The 16531-nt window shown below is 26.5% G+C and overlaps 1 protein-coding gene across 1 annotated transcript; it reads left to right on the top strand.

Annotated features, from left to right (window-relative positions):
* The first annotated feature begins 3936 nt into the window (after window positions 1-3936).
* Window positions 3937-15878, top strand: LOC135924065 (proto-oncogene Wnt-1-like). The gene is made up of 8 exons (XM_065459113.1): window positions 3937-3984; window positions 5045-5172; window positions 6214-6351; window positions 8924-9067; window positions 9676-9883; window positions 10119-10158; window positions 14179-14281; window positions 14875-15878. The coding sequence occupies exons 2-8, from the start codon at window positions 5049-5051 to the stop codon at window positions 15876-15878; spliced, it is 1761 nt and encodes a 586-aa protein (XP_065315185.1). The 5' UTR covers window positions 3937-3984; window positions 5045-5048.
* Window positions 15879-16531: the final 653 nt, after the last annotated feature.

Here is a 16531-nt window from a genome sequence, read left to right as displayed (position 1 = left end):
CATTTGGACTAGCCCAACACAGGTTCCTTTTTTAGGGCTAACAGCCCATTTAATTGATGATAATTTTAAAATAAATAACATAATTTTGGATGTCAGTCCAATAAATGAAACACATTCAGGTGAAAATATATTTAAATCTTTTGTAAAAATAATTAAAAATTATAATTTAGAGAATAAAATTTTTTATATAACTTTAGATAATGCAACTAATAATAAAACATTTATTGATACATTTTCTTTAAAATATCTATTAATAAAAATAGGGCACATCCGATGCTTTGCCCATGTAATTAATTTAATATCCAAAGAAATTTTAAAAATTTTAGATCCTTCAATTCTAAAACTAAGAAACATTATTAGAATGATTAGTAATTACCCTAAAAAATTAAATTTATTAAAAAATATATGTAGTTCCCTACACCCTCCCCTAAATTTTTTAAAACCAAAATTGAATTGTGAAATAAGGTGGAATAGCACCTACCAAATGATTGAAAGGGGCTTATTGTTAAAGCCTGCTATAACAAAATTAGTTAATGAAGTAATAACTAATATTAAAATTCTTCAAGAAAAACAAATATCAGAGGTAAACTAAAATTTATAATTAAGTAATAATATAATACTTTGATAACATATAGGAAGAATGGGAGGATCTTATAAAAATTAAAGCTATCCTATTGCCTTTATATGAAACTACAAATATGGTGTGTGGGGAGAATTATCCTACTTATAATTTGGTTATATCTTATTATATTTTAATTCTTGAATATCTAAAAAATGAAAAACCTGGTTTCCATAGATCCTTTAACAATAGTTTCAAAGTAGCATGTGATAAATTGTTGGGCTATTATAATTTAACATTTAACTGCCGATGATGCAATAATAACCACAATATTAGATCCCAGGCTTAAAGTAGAATATTTAAAATCAATATCTGTTGTTTATGATATTGATATATCCAAGTTAATGGACAATATAAAGAGATTTACAATAGATATACAGGTATTCAATTTACCCCCATTTAAATATGATTTTATTTTATAAGCTCATAAAACTGTCAAACAAATAAGGATAAAATTCAACAAAACAGGCTAGACATTGTTTTTAAGCAAAATAATATTCAACTGTGTGAAATAGATTTTTATCTGAGTGAAAAGAGCTAAGAGTGATACTGACCCGTTAATGTGGTGGAAATGCATATCGGATCCCCATACTCTCGAAAATGGTAAGGGAGTATCTATCTATGCAAGGAACATCAACTGCTTATGAGAGGCTTTTCCCAGTTGGAACTAATTTTTTATCAAAAAACCGCATGTCAAAGGAAGAAAATATAAGAAAAACTCTTTGCCTTAAAAATTGGCTTAAATTATAAATTAAATTAATAATATACATTTTATTTTGTTTATAACTTGATTATATATTATTTATTATCAGATTATTGATTACATATTATTATATTTTTTCTGTTTAAAATCAAATTTGTAATAAAAAAATTTATCAATATATTTGAGCATGATTTATTTTATTAAAAAAATTAATTCGAATCGAATACAAATCGTAGATTTTATTATTCGTACGAATTCAAATAGTAAATTATTCGATTCGAATTCGTTTTTGAATAGGCCTAGTCAATGTACAGGGCTAAAAAATTATTTTTGATCAATATTTTTCGAATAAGAAGCTCCCGTTACTAAATGAATATACGGTAGATAATAAGCATAGAAATACATCATTTGGCCTACTTTGAAAAAATTAGCCTCAAAAGATGAAAACGTTATAGCCGTTTGCTTTTTAGCCCTACCAGTCAGATAGCCCCGTCTCCGCTATCAATTACTACTTTATTGTGAGACATTTTATATATCATTAGAATCATCGAATGCAATAAATTTCAGAGCCAATAAATGTCTCTCTTTCTATTGGATCCTAATGGGTTTTTTTTTTAAATTATAGTTTAATCTATTGAAAAAAAAATGATTTCATTATATATATTTTTTCCTTATTTTGGAATCATATATAATTAAACAAAATTATATTTATAAGATTTAATTATTTTTATATATATTTTAAAAATTAATTAAAAAATACCAAAATATAATCCAATATTTTGGATTTACATTTGACGCAAATCAAAAACATGTAAATTAATTAGTCTACATTACCTTTTTGATTCAAATTATACATGTGTATTAATAATCTCTTTTTTCAAAATAAAAAACATTATTATCCATCCTTACTCATAGCCAAATCGTTGATAGCTCAACTCAAGAAATATTCAATTAAAGGAAATTTGTTAAATGTATGAAATGTATTTAAAAATTAAACAACGATCTGGAAGTATAGAAGAGGATTAAAGGTACAATTAAATCATTTTTATTAATAACTTGTCAAATCTCACGGCTTGTGATTATAAATAGACGAATAGAAATTTAGATAAATCAGCTGTTGTCACGGCAATTTCCTTCCCTCCCTAAGATGGATGATACTTTGGCAGGGGTTGGTTTAAGCTAATTTTATGTGCCATTTTTTTCTAAAATATTTTTATAATCGTTTTTCCTAATAATGCACTCTGTTAATGCGTTTTTAATTAATAAATAAACAAAAAAATAGATAATTTTTAAATTAAACACTTTCTGAATTCAATTTTAATTCTTTTTTTTACTTTAAAATGAATACCAATTCATTTAGAAAAGAGTGGGGTCGGAGGGTCAATATAAACCTCCAATATCAGTCCCCCAACCTCCACGTTTGTATAAGTTTGATTTATTTATAAATTAAAAATGGATATATATATTATAAAACATATCATCTGATTTGAGATTATTTATAATTATCATAAACAAAACTATAATATCTAAAAATAAAATTATTCAAGTTATAATATTTTTTTTAAAAAAATAAAGTTACATTTTAGTCATTAATTGCATGATAGAAATTTTATGTTAATTTTAATAATATTTTTAAAACCAAGGTTTAATTTAGAAAAAAAATCAAACAGCACCATAGTTTAATTAGAAAAGTCAAGGCTAGTACCAACTCTGGTATCCTACCACCCCCGAACTCCTATACCTGTTTTATTCAATTTTAATCAAATTTTAATAACTATTTTATATTTTTTTAAAAATTAATTGATGATTTCCTGTTTGTTTTGTTATGCAACAATAATAGGCTTTATACAAGTTACTAATTGTTTCAATTGCATATTGAAGTAATTGTCATCTTCTTTTTAACTAATATTATTATTTAAAATCAACTTTTATTTTTTTTACAAGGAGAATTTTTAAATATTTTTACCTGAGTTTTATGTCACCAATATGCTAAAATACCTAATTTTCTCATGACTTTTTTTTTTAAAAAAATTAAAATCATCTTTCCAAAAATTGTCAGTTTTTTCAAAAGTATTTGTCACTGATATGATAATTATGATACTAGTATAACTTTTTTTAAAGGTTTATTAAAAAAGAGAATTTCTCAAATAAATCAATTTAAAAATTAAAATAAAATATATAAAAAGAAGAAAAGTAGGAGAAAACAAATATCCTTTAGAACTGTTTTATTTTTTAAAAAATTTGAAAGATAAAGAGATAAGAATCTTCTCCTGAATCTTCCTTCCTTGTATGTATCTTCCCTAATATTTCCTTAATCTTCTATGAAAGTTTTCTTAAAAAATTGCTATAAAAGGAAATTTCGAACTTTCACATTATTACTACTGTATAAATTATCCTGATTTCAAAAAAATTAAAACATAAATATCTGGAAAAAGATTATTCCAAGTGCAATTTTCCCGCTTATTTTTTTGACAAAGTTGATAAAAAAAAACTTAGAAAATCGAAATCTAAAATTATTCAAATTCAGTCAATTTTTCAATAAAAAAATGAATTTTTTAATTCTAAACCATCATATCATATGTATTGGAATATTCATTTTGCTAATATTCTTTATAAAAATACACGAGGTAATTGGATTACAGGACATCAATCCATATTGGTGGTAAGTTTTAATATTTATTTATATTAAAAATATCTACTCGAATTCTATTATATCATAATTATCATTAAATACTAAAGTTATTTTGTTAAAACTTTAATGAATTCTACTATATAATATAATTATTTAGATAATAGTATAATTTCTATATGATTACTGGAATAAAATTTCCTGAGAAAAAGGATATTAATAATAATAAAAAAGGATTTAAAATTTATTTAAAGATTGGACTATATCTCTAATAAATTAAAATACCTATTTGTACGGTTTACTTTTGGTCCGATTACCATATACCTCAGAATTTCTTATTCCTAACGGTTAAACCGCCATATATTTATATTAGTTATCGGTAATGGAAAAAAAATATATCCTATATGCAGGTTTAACCCTTATTTTATAGTAAGCGCGAAATATCGCCATGTCTCTCTAGTGATGCATAATTTGCAAATACATAATGTTATAATTACGCAGCTATGCTTTCGTTTATCGATGAATTACGCAACGCTTGCGCTATATCTTCCCGCTTACCATAAACGAAGTCTTAGGCTTATAGTAATTACAAATTTAAGTTCGTTTTAAATTAGAAGAGAATAATAATTAGAAGTCGGCATGGACTGAGTACGAAACTTGTGCCAAATATTTTTTATTGCCATGGCCTGAAGTTCGCAATAATTTTTAAAGTCTACAATAAGGGCCAATTTATGTCTGGTTTCCTTCATAAAAAAATTACGGGCTAGGTTGGACAACTCGTATAAAATTGTTTTACGGGAAGTGTCGGACGGGCTAAAAAAAATATTTTCAAAGACCTATACCCCAATCATTTATAACGATGTTAGAACATTTTATAAATTTATTATTATATAAGTTTTATTATATTTATGCATTTTTATATTTTGTTACCTCTATCAATAGTCTTAAGAAAATTGAGATTTTTTTTACGAATTTGATTTGATAGAAAGTAACAATAGAAATTTTTCCCCCAAATTAAAACATAAATGATTAGAAAGATATAGTGTAAATTAAAAAATAATTTATCTATATGTGTATATAATATGTTTAATAGGAATATGGCTAATTCCGCTCTTCCAGAGTCTAACAATATGATAACTTCCAGTGGTCACACTATGTATTTGGGCCTTCACGCCCAACCACTGACCAAAAAACAGAGGAGACTCGTAGCCAAAAATGAAGGTTCTATACATATATTAATATTTATAAAAAAAAATATAGTAAAGAATATAGACCAGGACTAGATAAATCACTTTTTGTAAAAACTTCCTTACATTTTTTAAAATTTCACTTTTTGTAAAAGTAATTGTCCAAGAAAATTTTGCATATAAAAAAGAGAGAAATGTTTTCACAAGCCCCATAGTTCAATTAGCCCGGTCTCCCATAGTATACACTATTTCATAAGCCGTCTTAAAGGTTATCCAGCCCTTATTAAAAGGGGAGTTTCAGGTTGGAGTGTGAGATGAGAGGGTAATTTTTTGAAACAAGTTAGTCTATAAGTGGGCCAATATTATACTTCCCCATAAACTCTTAAGAAGTATATTACTCATACTGTTGTTAATTAACCCGGTCAAGTCAAACGGACCGATTTAATTAGTGGATTTAAACGGGGAAAAAAAATGAAAATGTATTTCTAGTATAGTTGGGCAGCCGAAATTTTAGAATTAAATCCTTGAAATAAATAGAATGATTTTACCCTATCCAGTTAATTCAACTCGAATATAATATGTATTGCTGCATTTATTGAGGAAACGCGATACGTCAAGCGATGTGATATTAGTACGAGCGAAATAAGCTGATTCGTCTATAGCATCGCGACATATTTTTTTTGCGCCATTTTATTATTTCGCTCAGTGTATTTATGAATTATACCTATTATTGCCTTGATTATGTAAATTACTTTGCGAAAAATTTCGTATCGCTTAGGCGAATCGCGCTTACTATAAATGAAGCGTAAATATAATATATGTCGTAATTTATGATATAGCTCATTTTTTTTTAAAATATCTTCCAATTTGCATAAATCCCCCCCCCCCCCGCCCAATTGCTGGTGCGAGCTATAAATTTATTTTGAGGAATAGACCCATAATTTGAGACCGCGGGTTAAAGTTAGTAACCATATTTTTAAAACCTATTTTAATAATCACCTATTGTTATTCGGTTTTTCTTATTCTTTCTTTCTTCTCGTTTTATAAAATAATAATTCTCAATTCATTATTATAGGTTCCTTGGTGAGTATAATGAAGGGAGTCAAGAATGCCATAGCAGAATGCAAACATCAATTTAAGCACAAGAAATGGGATTGTCCCACATTCGATGCCAGGCACGGAAAGGCTATATTCGGCCAATTACTCACTAAAGGTAATCAAAATATATTATAATTATTTTTAAAAAATAATTAACATAATTAAAAATGACAATTTTTTATGATAATTAAATGCATAAAATATATTGTTTTATTTAATTAAATTTTGATTAAGCCGTTCTAATTATTGTAATGTAAATGAGTCACCAATCCGGGACATTTTTCCGAGAACTGTTTACATTTTATTAATTCATTGATTCCTTACGTTTATTTCTATATTTTCCTTTCGTTTTTTATTATTAAAAAATAATAATTATGTAACTTTAAAATGTATTATAAAAAAAATATTATGTCAATCATCTAGATGCTAGGCATTACTATAGTATAGTTATTATAATATAATTATTATCTTAAAATTTTACGTAAACGTAACAAAAACCAAATAATCATTCTTTTAAAAAATCTTTTTTTGATAAAGTCAATGTACAATTAACGTAAATCAATAATTCCTAATACGATCCGATTCATATTTTAAGCAATACCTATAACACAATTATTCGAATCATAGAAATATTCGTCGAATAATTCGTTTAATGTGAAGCTTTTTTCATTATTTTCATTATTAGGAAATTTTTAAAATTATTCGTAAATATTCGAAATTATTCGTAAAATATTCAACATGTTCCTTGTGGAACTTTTATTTTCAAACTTTATTTTCCCATCTTTAATAATTTAATTTTAAAATCGAATATTTGACGAAGAAAGTTTTATTACTCGTAGGAATGAATTATTCGATTTGTACGATACAAAATATACAATTGTTCTATTTAAAAATTTGAATACGAATTATTTAATCATTAAATTAGTATTTTTTTCCAGGTGTATCTACCGCAACCGGGGGGAGAGGGGGTTAGAAACCGCATTAACAAATTTTCTAAATTTTTGTAAATATCATTTTAGACAAATAAAAATTAGCTCATTACATCCCACCCCCTCTCTCAAAATAGATTGATGCATTAAACATAAATTATATTAATTAAGCATTACAATTGGCTCAACCCGTCTTGAGAAATAGTTGTTTTAAAAAGTTTTACTTCTATATCTATTAAATTTTTAGGTTATTTTTTTGATTGGCGAAATTGTTAGAGAATTATTAGTAAGTAAGCCACTAAATATTAACGCAAACCAGATATTTAGAACTTCTATACTACAAAAATATGGATCGAATAATTTGCATTATTCGTATTTTCGAATTGAATAATTGTATTATTTCGTACATTAGATAATAAAAAGTATTCGAAGAATAATAAAAATTATTAGTCGGAACCTATTTTTCTCTTTATACTGACTAACGAGTAATATTGGTATAATTTTAGAATATAATTGCTTTTAATCAATTTTTAATCACGCGATTGGCCAAAATTTTGTTGCTAAATGTATTTTTTTCTGCGGTACTCTATTGGTTAAAGCATTCACAGGCACTAAGAAATAGTAGTATCACTGGTGAAGGGCAGGGGCTAGAGTCTTCTAAAAAAAAAATTTGGGAATTTTTTTATACCCCTAATAAAAGGTAAGCACTCTGAGATTGTAAAGGCTAGTGTCGCCCCTGCGAAGAACACAAAATATTGGTAAAGAATTCGAATTATTGCTTACAAATGTTCGACCATCTTCTTGTGATAAATAAATATATATTACACAACAGTATTAAAATTGTTTTGATGATACTCATTCATTTAAAAATAATAATAATATGGAATTCAATTGGTATGTTTTTGTTTCTGAGATATTTTAATAAAAAATATATATTATTATAATTGTTGAATTTCTATATTAATATATAGAAAAAAAGATTTTTATTTATATTTTAAAAAAGTAATAAATAACCTCCAGAATATTTTAAATAAAATATATTCTTAATTTTTCATAGGCGGGCTTTAGTTAACGTCTAAGAAAATAGGGGCTTAGGGGAGGCCCACCATCTACTAAATTTTTTAAAACCTTTCATTTGGATAAATTATGACTATACCACTGATAAAACATTTAGCCGGCTAAACAGAGTTTGAACTAGAACATCCTATTTTGTTTTGTTATATATGTGTATACATTAAATAAATATTTTCTCATTAAAAAGAATCACAAAGATACTTATTTAAGTAAATCTAAATGACCTCTTTCTTTTTAGGATATTTAGAGGAAGCTATATAAATGGCTAAACACAATACTGTTTAGGAATAAGATGAACCAGGACACGGCTTAAGAACTAGAAAAGTCTTCATCAATTTTAAATTAAATAAAGTTTTCCAAAATAGAACGGAATGTCTTCTCTTTCTAGAGTAAGAAATCCTAAGTGTCAAATGGAATCTAATCCTTATATAATGTATATCATTATAAGTGAATGGATCTAATTTTCCCATCTCAGCTCATAAATATTATTAAGATTTTTATTTAAATGTGATGTAGCATTATTGAATAAATAAGATTAAAATTATACATTCAAAATAAATTGAAGTCGCTCTAGTCTCAATTAACACCGTTATTACAAAATTATAAATGATAAAAAATCAGATTAACTAGCGTAAATTATTTTAAGGGTGTAAAGAATTTTTTGTATCTCCTATTTTAAATAAGCTTGCAAAGAAACGGCTTTCGTATATGCCATAACGAGCGCGGGCGTTACCCACGAAGTCGCCAGAGCTTGCAGCAAGGGTTCTATAAGGACTTGCGGGTGTGATACTCGGTATCCTAATTATCAACAAAACCATCCCGTTTTAAGTATATTCAAATTTATAATTATATATATATACACCATATTTTAGAAAAGAAGAAGTTTAAGGAGTTATTTAAACTCTCCATCTCATTTTATCACTATCCTTGTTAACTTAATATTATATATGATTTAATAATATTTTTTAAAAATTAATCATATATATAGTTATTAAACATTTTTTTAAGTTATAACCTTTAATTTAAGAATCATCGGTATAAATGTGCTAATTTATATTTTGCTCATAAATGAAAAAAAATGATAAAATCAATAAGGATAAAGAATCATATATAATTTTAGGCTGATCAATAATCATGGTTGAGTACCCAAATTCTAACCCATCAAAGTTTCGTGATTTAATTGAACCAAACCAGAACCCGAACATTTTTTATAAAATAAGGGTTGATAAATAATAAATCTGTCTCTAATTTAAATTTTGAAATATAAAATTCACATGATTTAAGATTTTAAATGCTACCTTTTTAAATTTCAAATGATACAACATATACAAATAGACAAATAGTATATATATAAATTTTGAAATGGTATAATAAGAATTTACCTATGATTTACTTTTTACTACCCAAATATAATAAAAAAAATTTTTTAAACTTAGGCGATAATGATTTGCACTTGCCGAATGCTGAAATCGATCCAAAAGAATCTGAGGGTGGTGCACTCGAATTTAAAAATGATATTGGTATCGACACTCCTGGCGGAGATAACAATAACTGGAGATGGGGCGGTTGTAGCGACAATGTTAAATTCGGCAGAAGATTTGCTAGAAAATTTGTCAATTCTGCGGAAATGGATAGTGATTTGAGGTATATATATATATGGAACTGCTATATTCGACGATCAATGATCCCTTTTGTGAAATTTTTTTTACAATAAGATATGACTTTTTCCCGTCTCTACAACATAGAAAAAATAATGCAAGTTGAACACGAAGGTTTTCTTCTTCATGAAACATAAAATCTCCCCCCCCCCTTCCAATCTCCCACTCATAATAGTTTATTATATAATTTGAAATTTTAAAATTATCAAAAATTAAAACAGGTATCTGGTCAATTCTCATAATAACGCGGCAGGAAGAGGGGTAATTATCAATATATATACAATTCTTTCTCATTATACGCAGAATATATTATTGAGAGAAAGGAATAAAGATGGCGGGGGGGGGAGTGTGGAAGGGAAGGAATGAGGAAGAAAGTAAAAATAAAAAGGATACGAAAAATAAAATTAAAATTATCAATCATAAAATTTAATAAGATGCATATGATTCACAAATTAGACAATTTATCACATACTTATCAAAAAAAAATAGTTAAAAATTTTTTTTTGATGTATAAGTGTTATATAAAATTTTGAATTCAATTTATTCCCACGCCGGAATTATTATTATTTTATTTTTTAAAATTTATATGGATAACTGTAAATGAAGGGAAGGAAGAAAATACTTTTTTTCGAAAATAATGGATTTTCTTATTATCAACCTTTAAAAGAATTCAATGAATGTTTATGAAAAGTCGCTATAATATTATAATTAGACGCCCCGCACTGGTCCGTGAACTCGGGTCGGGCTGATTCCGACCGATATTTTTTCGGGGCTAAAGTATGGCGTTCGGAATATTTGGAAGAAATTTTTTTTTTGTTAGGATCAGATCATTCCTCGGATCTAGTCGAACCAGATAAAAAAAAATAGGTAGGATGCAGCAGGGCTCTATTTATAATATTTTTTTTAAACTTCTAATTTTAATTTCCTTATAAAAAAATAAATAAAAATTAAATATATATTTAAATTTCTTAACTTTTATTGTCTCGCTTCATGCCTTTAAAAGGGGTTTTAAAAAAAACCTAGTACCATTCTCCACCTTCCCTTTGACAAATCTACTATAAAACTCTTATGAATATTGTGGTGTTATAACTATGAATATCTTTTATAGTTGTAAATTTAGTTGTTTTTATTTATCTTTATATTTATCCGGTAAATCAGAATAGAATAACTATAGCATAATTATATCCCCCCTTGCCTCCCCCACAATTTTTTTTTACAAATTAATATTTATAACAAAAAAAATAAAATAATATATTTTAATGTTGTTTTTCTTCAAATCTCATTTAAAATGAGTGTCGCCACATAAAATTATCTTAATTGTTTTTTAATTGTAATTTTTTTTTATTGTGTAATACTTAAAAAGTTATGTAATAATTTCCTGTTTGGTTGGTGGCTTTTCTCTTTGTATCAATTTTAATGATTGACTTATTAAAACTTAATTGAAATTGATACATTTGATATATTTTTTTTTAAAAAAAGAATTTCGCTTAATATTTATTTCATTTAAAAATACAGTGGTATGTAATTTTTTAAAATTACTACTATACCATTTAGTGGGCCGGGGCCAGTGGCCCCTACACTTTCTGAGCGAATGAAGCAGAATACTCCCCTGAAAAGTATCCCCCCCCTCTCGAAAAAATGATAATTATTTTATGACACCCATAAATTCCAAAAATAATTTTTATTGAATCAATTTTTAATATAAAATATAAATAAAATGCAAAAAATATATACTTTATAAATATTATTTTTAAATTAATAATTAAGATAAATTAAGGGAAGAGAAAGCGAAAGAATTAATTTTATCAATATTTAATTGTTTAAATAAATTTTTTTCCATTGATAATATGGTTAAATTAATGAGAAATGAATCTTTCATAGTACTACTAAGTATTGTTTTAATTAATTTAATTTTACTCATGACTCTTTCAGCAGTACATGAGGTTGTAGGAATGGTTAATAAATATTTATATAAAATTCTTAAATTAGGGAAAGCAGAAAAATTTTAAAGTAGACGATAAGGTAAAATAAATGAATAGTTTTTCCAATCTGAATCGTAAGCCCCTGAATTATCATCATCATCAGAAGAAGCTAAATAATGTATTAGTAAAAATATTTTAATTAAATAAATTTACAATTCTCAGAATCTGACAAATCTTTAGATTCTTGAACCTCTAGGTAATGAGTAATAATTACATTCCCCATTTTGGCCATCTTATAAATATTTCTAAACTTCAACATTTACTCGAAAATTTGACTTGAATTTAAATTGTAAAATTCACAGATATCATCGATATCTTCTTTAATAATTCATTTTTCTGCCATTCCCTTTGGCGTAAAATGATGTTTGATGTAAAAATTTCATCGAATCATCATTAAATCTTTCGTTAAACTGCATATGTTGTATTCATTGAAATTTAATAAAGCTAAATTAATATTTATTACCAGTAGAGAGATAATAGGAATTTCTTGTTCTACTTTATCAAATCTCTGCTCTGTGTCTGCCTATAAAAAATATAGCAGAGATAAAAAATAAGAGTAATTAAATGACCTCAGGTTCACTAATTTCATGATCATTATCAGAATCATCAGATATTATATTTTCTTCTAACACATTTTCTTTATTATTAGGACACTTTTAAAAGATAATTATATTAATTAAAAATATTTATTATACCAACAGCATTGAATTCCCAATTTTTACTTCTTTTTTCGTATAAATAATTAAATATTTAATAAAAAAATTACTTTGCTATTTGTCCAATTTTGAGTAACATTCTTAAAAGTTACTATTTAAGCTTTTCTTTATATCGTTAAAATTAAGCCCATGTCTTTTTCTAATGTGATCTATCCATTTATCATCTCTTATATTATGCGATTTGCAATTTTTTATTAGGCATTTGTATTTTTTTTGTTTAATATTTTTAGGTATATTTTAAAATATAATTTATGACAAGAAATCTCGGATTACAACCTAATTTACTATAAATTAAATATTAATTGGGGGGGGGGGTCTTATTATTACATTTATAAACCAGAAATCACTTGATCATGTTGGATGTAACAAAACAGTAAAAGAATTAAATAATAAAGAAAATTAAAAAAAAAAAATTTAAAATTTTTTCTGGATAAAATATTCAGTTAGCCATTTTTAAAAAGCAGCTCAAACAGGCCGTTTAACAACATTAGATAGAATACGAATTAAAATATGTAGAAATTCACATTATTCAAAATTTCTGAAATATTATATAGAAATTGTGGCGAACAAAATATTTAAAATGCCAAGGTAGTAAAAATAAATCAAAATCAGCTTAATAAAAATAACATGTCACTTAATAATATGGCATGTAGGAATCTATCATTTTGTTCTATTTTTTTAAAAAATATGGCATGAGTGATGACCTGAAAGAAGGACATCTTTGAGTTTCTATTCAGTAAAAGGTTAAAATGTTTTGTTCAGATTTTTTTCTCACTCCATAATTTTATTCAATAAGAGCCTGGTTATCAAATTTTCGATTTTTTTGTTCGCTCTACTGCAATAACAAATAATGCTATATAGAGCTTCGATCCATTTAAAATATATATGTATATCAATGAAAATCAGCTATGTAAATAATTTAAAATTTTATGAATTTCACAGTTTCATTTATGTATAAAAATTAGGGGTGTAAAAAAACTATTAAAACAAAAAAATTTTTCAAATATGAAAAATGGGAAAAACAATAAAAAACATGTCTAAAAAATATTTGAACAAAATTTTGAAATACTCAAATTAGTGTTCTTAAACGGCTCGTTTTGGGCTGATTTTTATAAAGGGCTAACTCAATGGCCAGAAAAATATTGCCTGAACCTCGAGATTTCGATAATATATGTCTAGACCTTTGTTCCTTCTATGAACAAAATTTTCAGGCTTGCGTAATATTTTTCCGAATAAAATACTGAGTTAGCCGTTTTAAAAAATCAGCTTAAATCATCACTACTAACAATATAAAAATATAAATTCACTCAAAGTTGCAAAATTAACCATTTATGAAAGTAATGTTATTAGTTATAGATTTCACTTCTTTTGGAGGAGCACTCTCACCCCCTACTCTTTTATTTTAAAGATGTGGGGAATCTCCACCACTCCCTACCTCCTTTCAATTCCACTCATAAAAGTTCTTGGTATAATCTCGAGAAATGAAACATATTTTTTTTCCAAAAAATTTTTTAAATAAAAAATCTATTTTTATTTATAAAATAAAAATTTTATTTTTGCAACTAAAATTATACATATAACAGGCCGTAACAAGGTCCATGACAAAATTCTGCAAATGCCAGGGACTCTCAGGAAGTTGCAATCTTAAGACTTGCTGGATGAGGGTGACTCCTTTCAGAAATATAGGTTTTCTAATGTTTCTTATAGAAAATTTGCGAAACCCGACTCGGGCCAGGTAAATTCTGAAAAAAATTTACATGGGCTGGATCGGGTAAAAAATTTATATATATTTGATGAATTTTGATATTTCGTACAAATGATAATCCATTATGTATATAGTGTTTTATCTTATAAAGAAATGAAAATTTTATTTCTTTTTTTAATAATAATATTTTTATAATATTAAGATTTAAGGTATATGAGTTGAGTTTCCAACAACGGTATATAAAATTATTCTCATTATTTACTTTTCCACCAAATTTGTTAATTTGCAACATTTTCTAGTTTATTATGGAATGATTTATTTGTAAATCTATCTTACATCAAAATCAACCACAGTCTCTGATTGCTTATCATTTTATTTATCAATATCTTAGCCTTAATTTAGTGCTCTAAAAAAGATAAAATTAGTAAATTTTTTTAAAAAATTCATAACCTACATTTTTTGAAAAATACATAAATGTCATGGGGTGAATATACTACTAAAAAGGCACTGATTAGGTCTTAATTCTATATAAATATAATGTTTCATAACTTCAATAAAAAAAATTTTATAAAAGGAAATACATTACGCCTCAAATATGACAAAGCCGCCAAAGTAGTTTCCAACAATAATGTCCAATCTTTTCCAAACTCAAATGATAATTACCAAAAAATAAACTCTTTTAATCCCGAATCATATAAGACACATAAATCCGCTTATGAAGCCGATAAAATCGAAAGGTTAACAACTAATATCAATAAAGGTAATAGGGAGAGTAGGGAAGATAGGTACAATGACATCGACGCAGATCGTAATGATAACGGTGCAGTAGATGGAGGTAACAATGACGAGGTAAAATACTTTTCCGATTTTGCGAGACCATTATCATCCCCCTTTTACGCTTTCAAGCCAAGACGGAAGTCTCTTTTTGAACGTGACGTGCCTAGCTTAAACATAGTTCCGCCCAATTCAGTCTCTGTGCCTCCCAAAACTTCCTTTAATTCTTTGAATTCTTTGCAAGATATGGTTGTAGGTTACGACACCAAGAGGAAAAGGGCAAATAAATTGGGTATGGATGCTAAAGAGAGTAGACGGGGGAGGCGCAAAAAAAGCCGCATATCTAAACAGCGTTTGTTGAGACAAAATAATAGCTCATATTCTTCGCAGCTATCAATAATAAACGGAGAAGATTATTTTCATTTAGATCGATTTCGACATTCTGCATTGGTACCTGATAGGTTGGACCTGGTTTACTATGAAGAGTCTCCGGATTTTTGCGAGTACGACCCTAAATCAAGCTCCAGGGGAACTAGAAACAGGCAGTGCACTTTAAACTCTCGTAGCATCTTTGACTCTAACCTATATATACAGAATTTAAATTCTAATAGGCCCTTAAATTCGTTTTCAATGGGCTTTCAGATGGGAGAAGGGCTTGGAAATTGTGAAACTATATGTTGCGAAAGAGGTTATACCAGTAGAGAAGTTCTAGTTATTCAAAGATGTAATTGCACTTTTCAGTGGTGCTGCAATGTCAAGTGTCAAGAATGCGCCTTTAAGAGGATAATTTATACCTGTTTATGAATTATTATCAGGTTCAGAAAAAGAAGAAAAGGAATAGTATACAAGCATAATATTTTTTGTTATTTATTCGTTTATTAAACTAAGACAATCAATCTCGTTATATTATTTCTAAAATTGTGTAATATTTCCCTCTACTAACTTCCTTATTTAATTATTTTTTATACGAAACAAAATAACTTTTGATCTCAATCATGTATACATATATTTTTAATATTTTTTTATTATTATTAAATCGCGGCAGAGGATTTATAATGTATTATAGTAATTTATAAATTTGGCACAAACTGACATTCCAAAATATTCGCTCTGTTCGACAATCATTTTATAAAATATATTTGGCTCAATTATTGAAATCTGCAATTCGTCAATTCAGTATATATTATTTAATTTCTTTTTTGTGCTTTTCTTCTATATAATTATGTAAATTGGATTAAAACGAAAATAAATATACTTTATAATCAGCTGAGTTATCGAAATTAATATATTTCCTGTTATGGGACTGTTTCCACGTAACTTTGGTAATATAGAATAAATATTCAAATTCGTACACCACCCCCCCCCCCCCCACCCATTCCTTAGTGAAAATTTTGGTTACAGACCTAAATATCCTTAACGGTATTCTAAAAAATTATCTAAACTAATCATAATTAGAA

This window comes from Gordionus sp. m RMFG-2023, chromosome 2 (assembly GCF_954871325.1).
Source record: "Gordionus sp. m RMFG-2023 chromosome 2, tfGorSpeb1-WG-v2, whole genome shotgun sequence".
Classification (NCBI taxonomy): Eukaryota; Metazoa; Nematomorpha; class Gordioida; order Chordodea; family Parachordodidae; genus Gordionus; species Gordionus sp. m RMFG-2023.
This window is presented reverse-complemented; position numbering and strand designations above follow the sequence as displayed.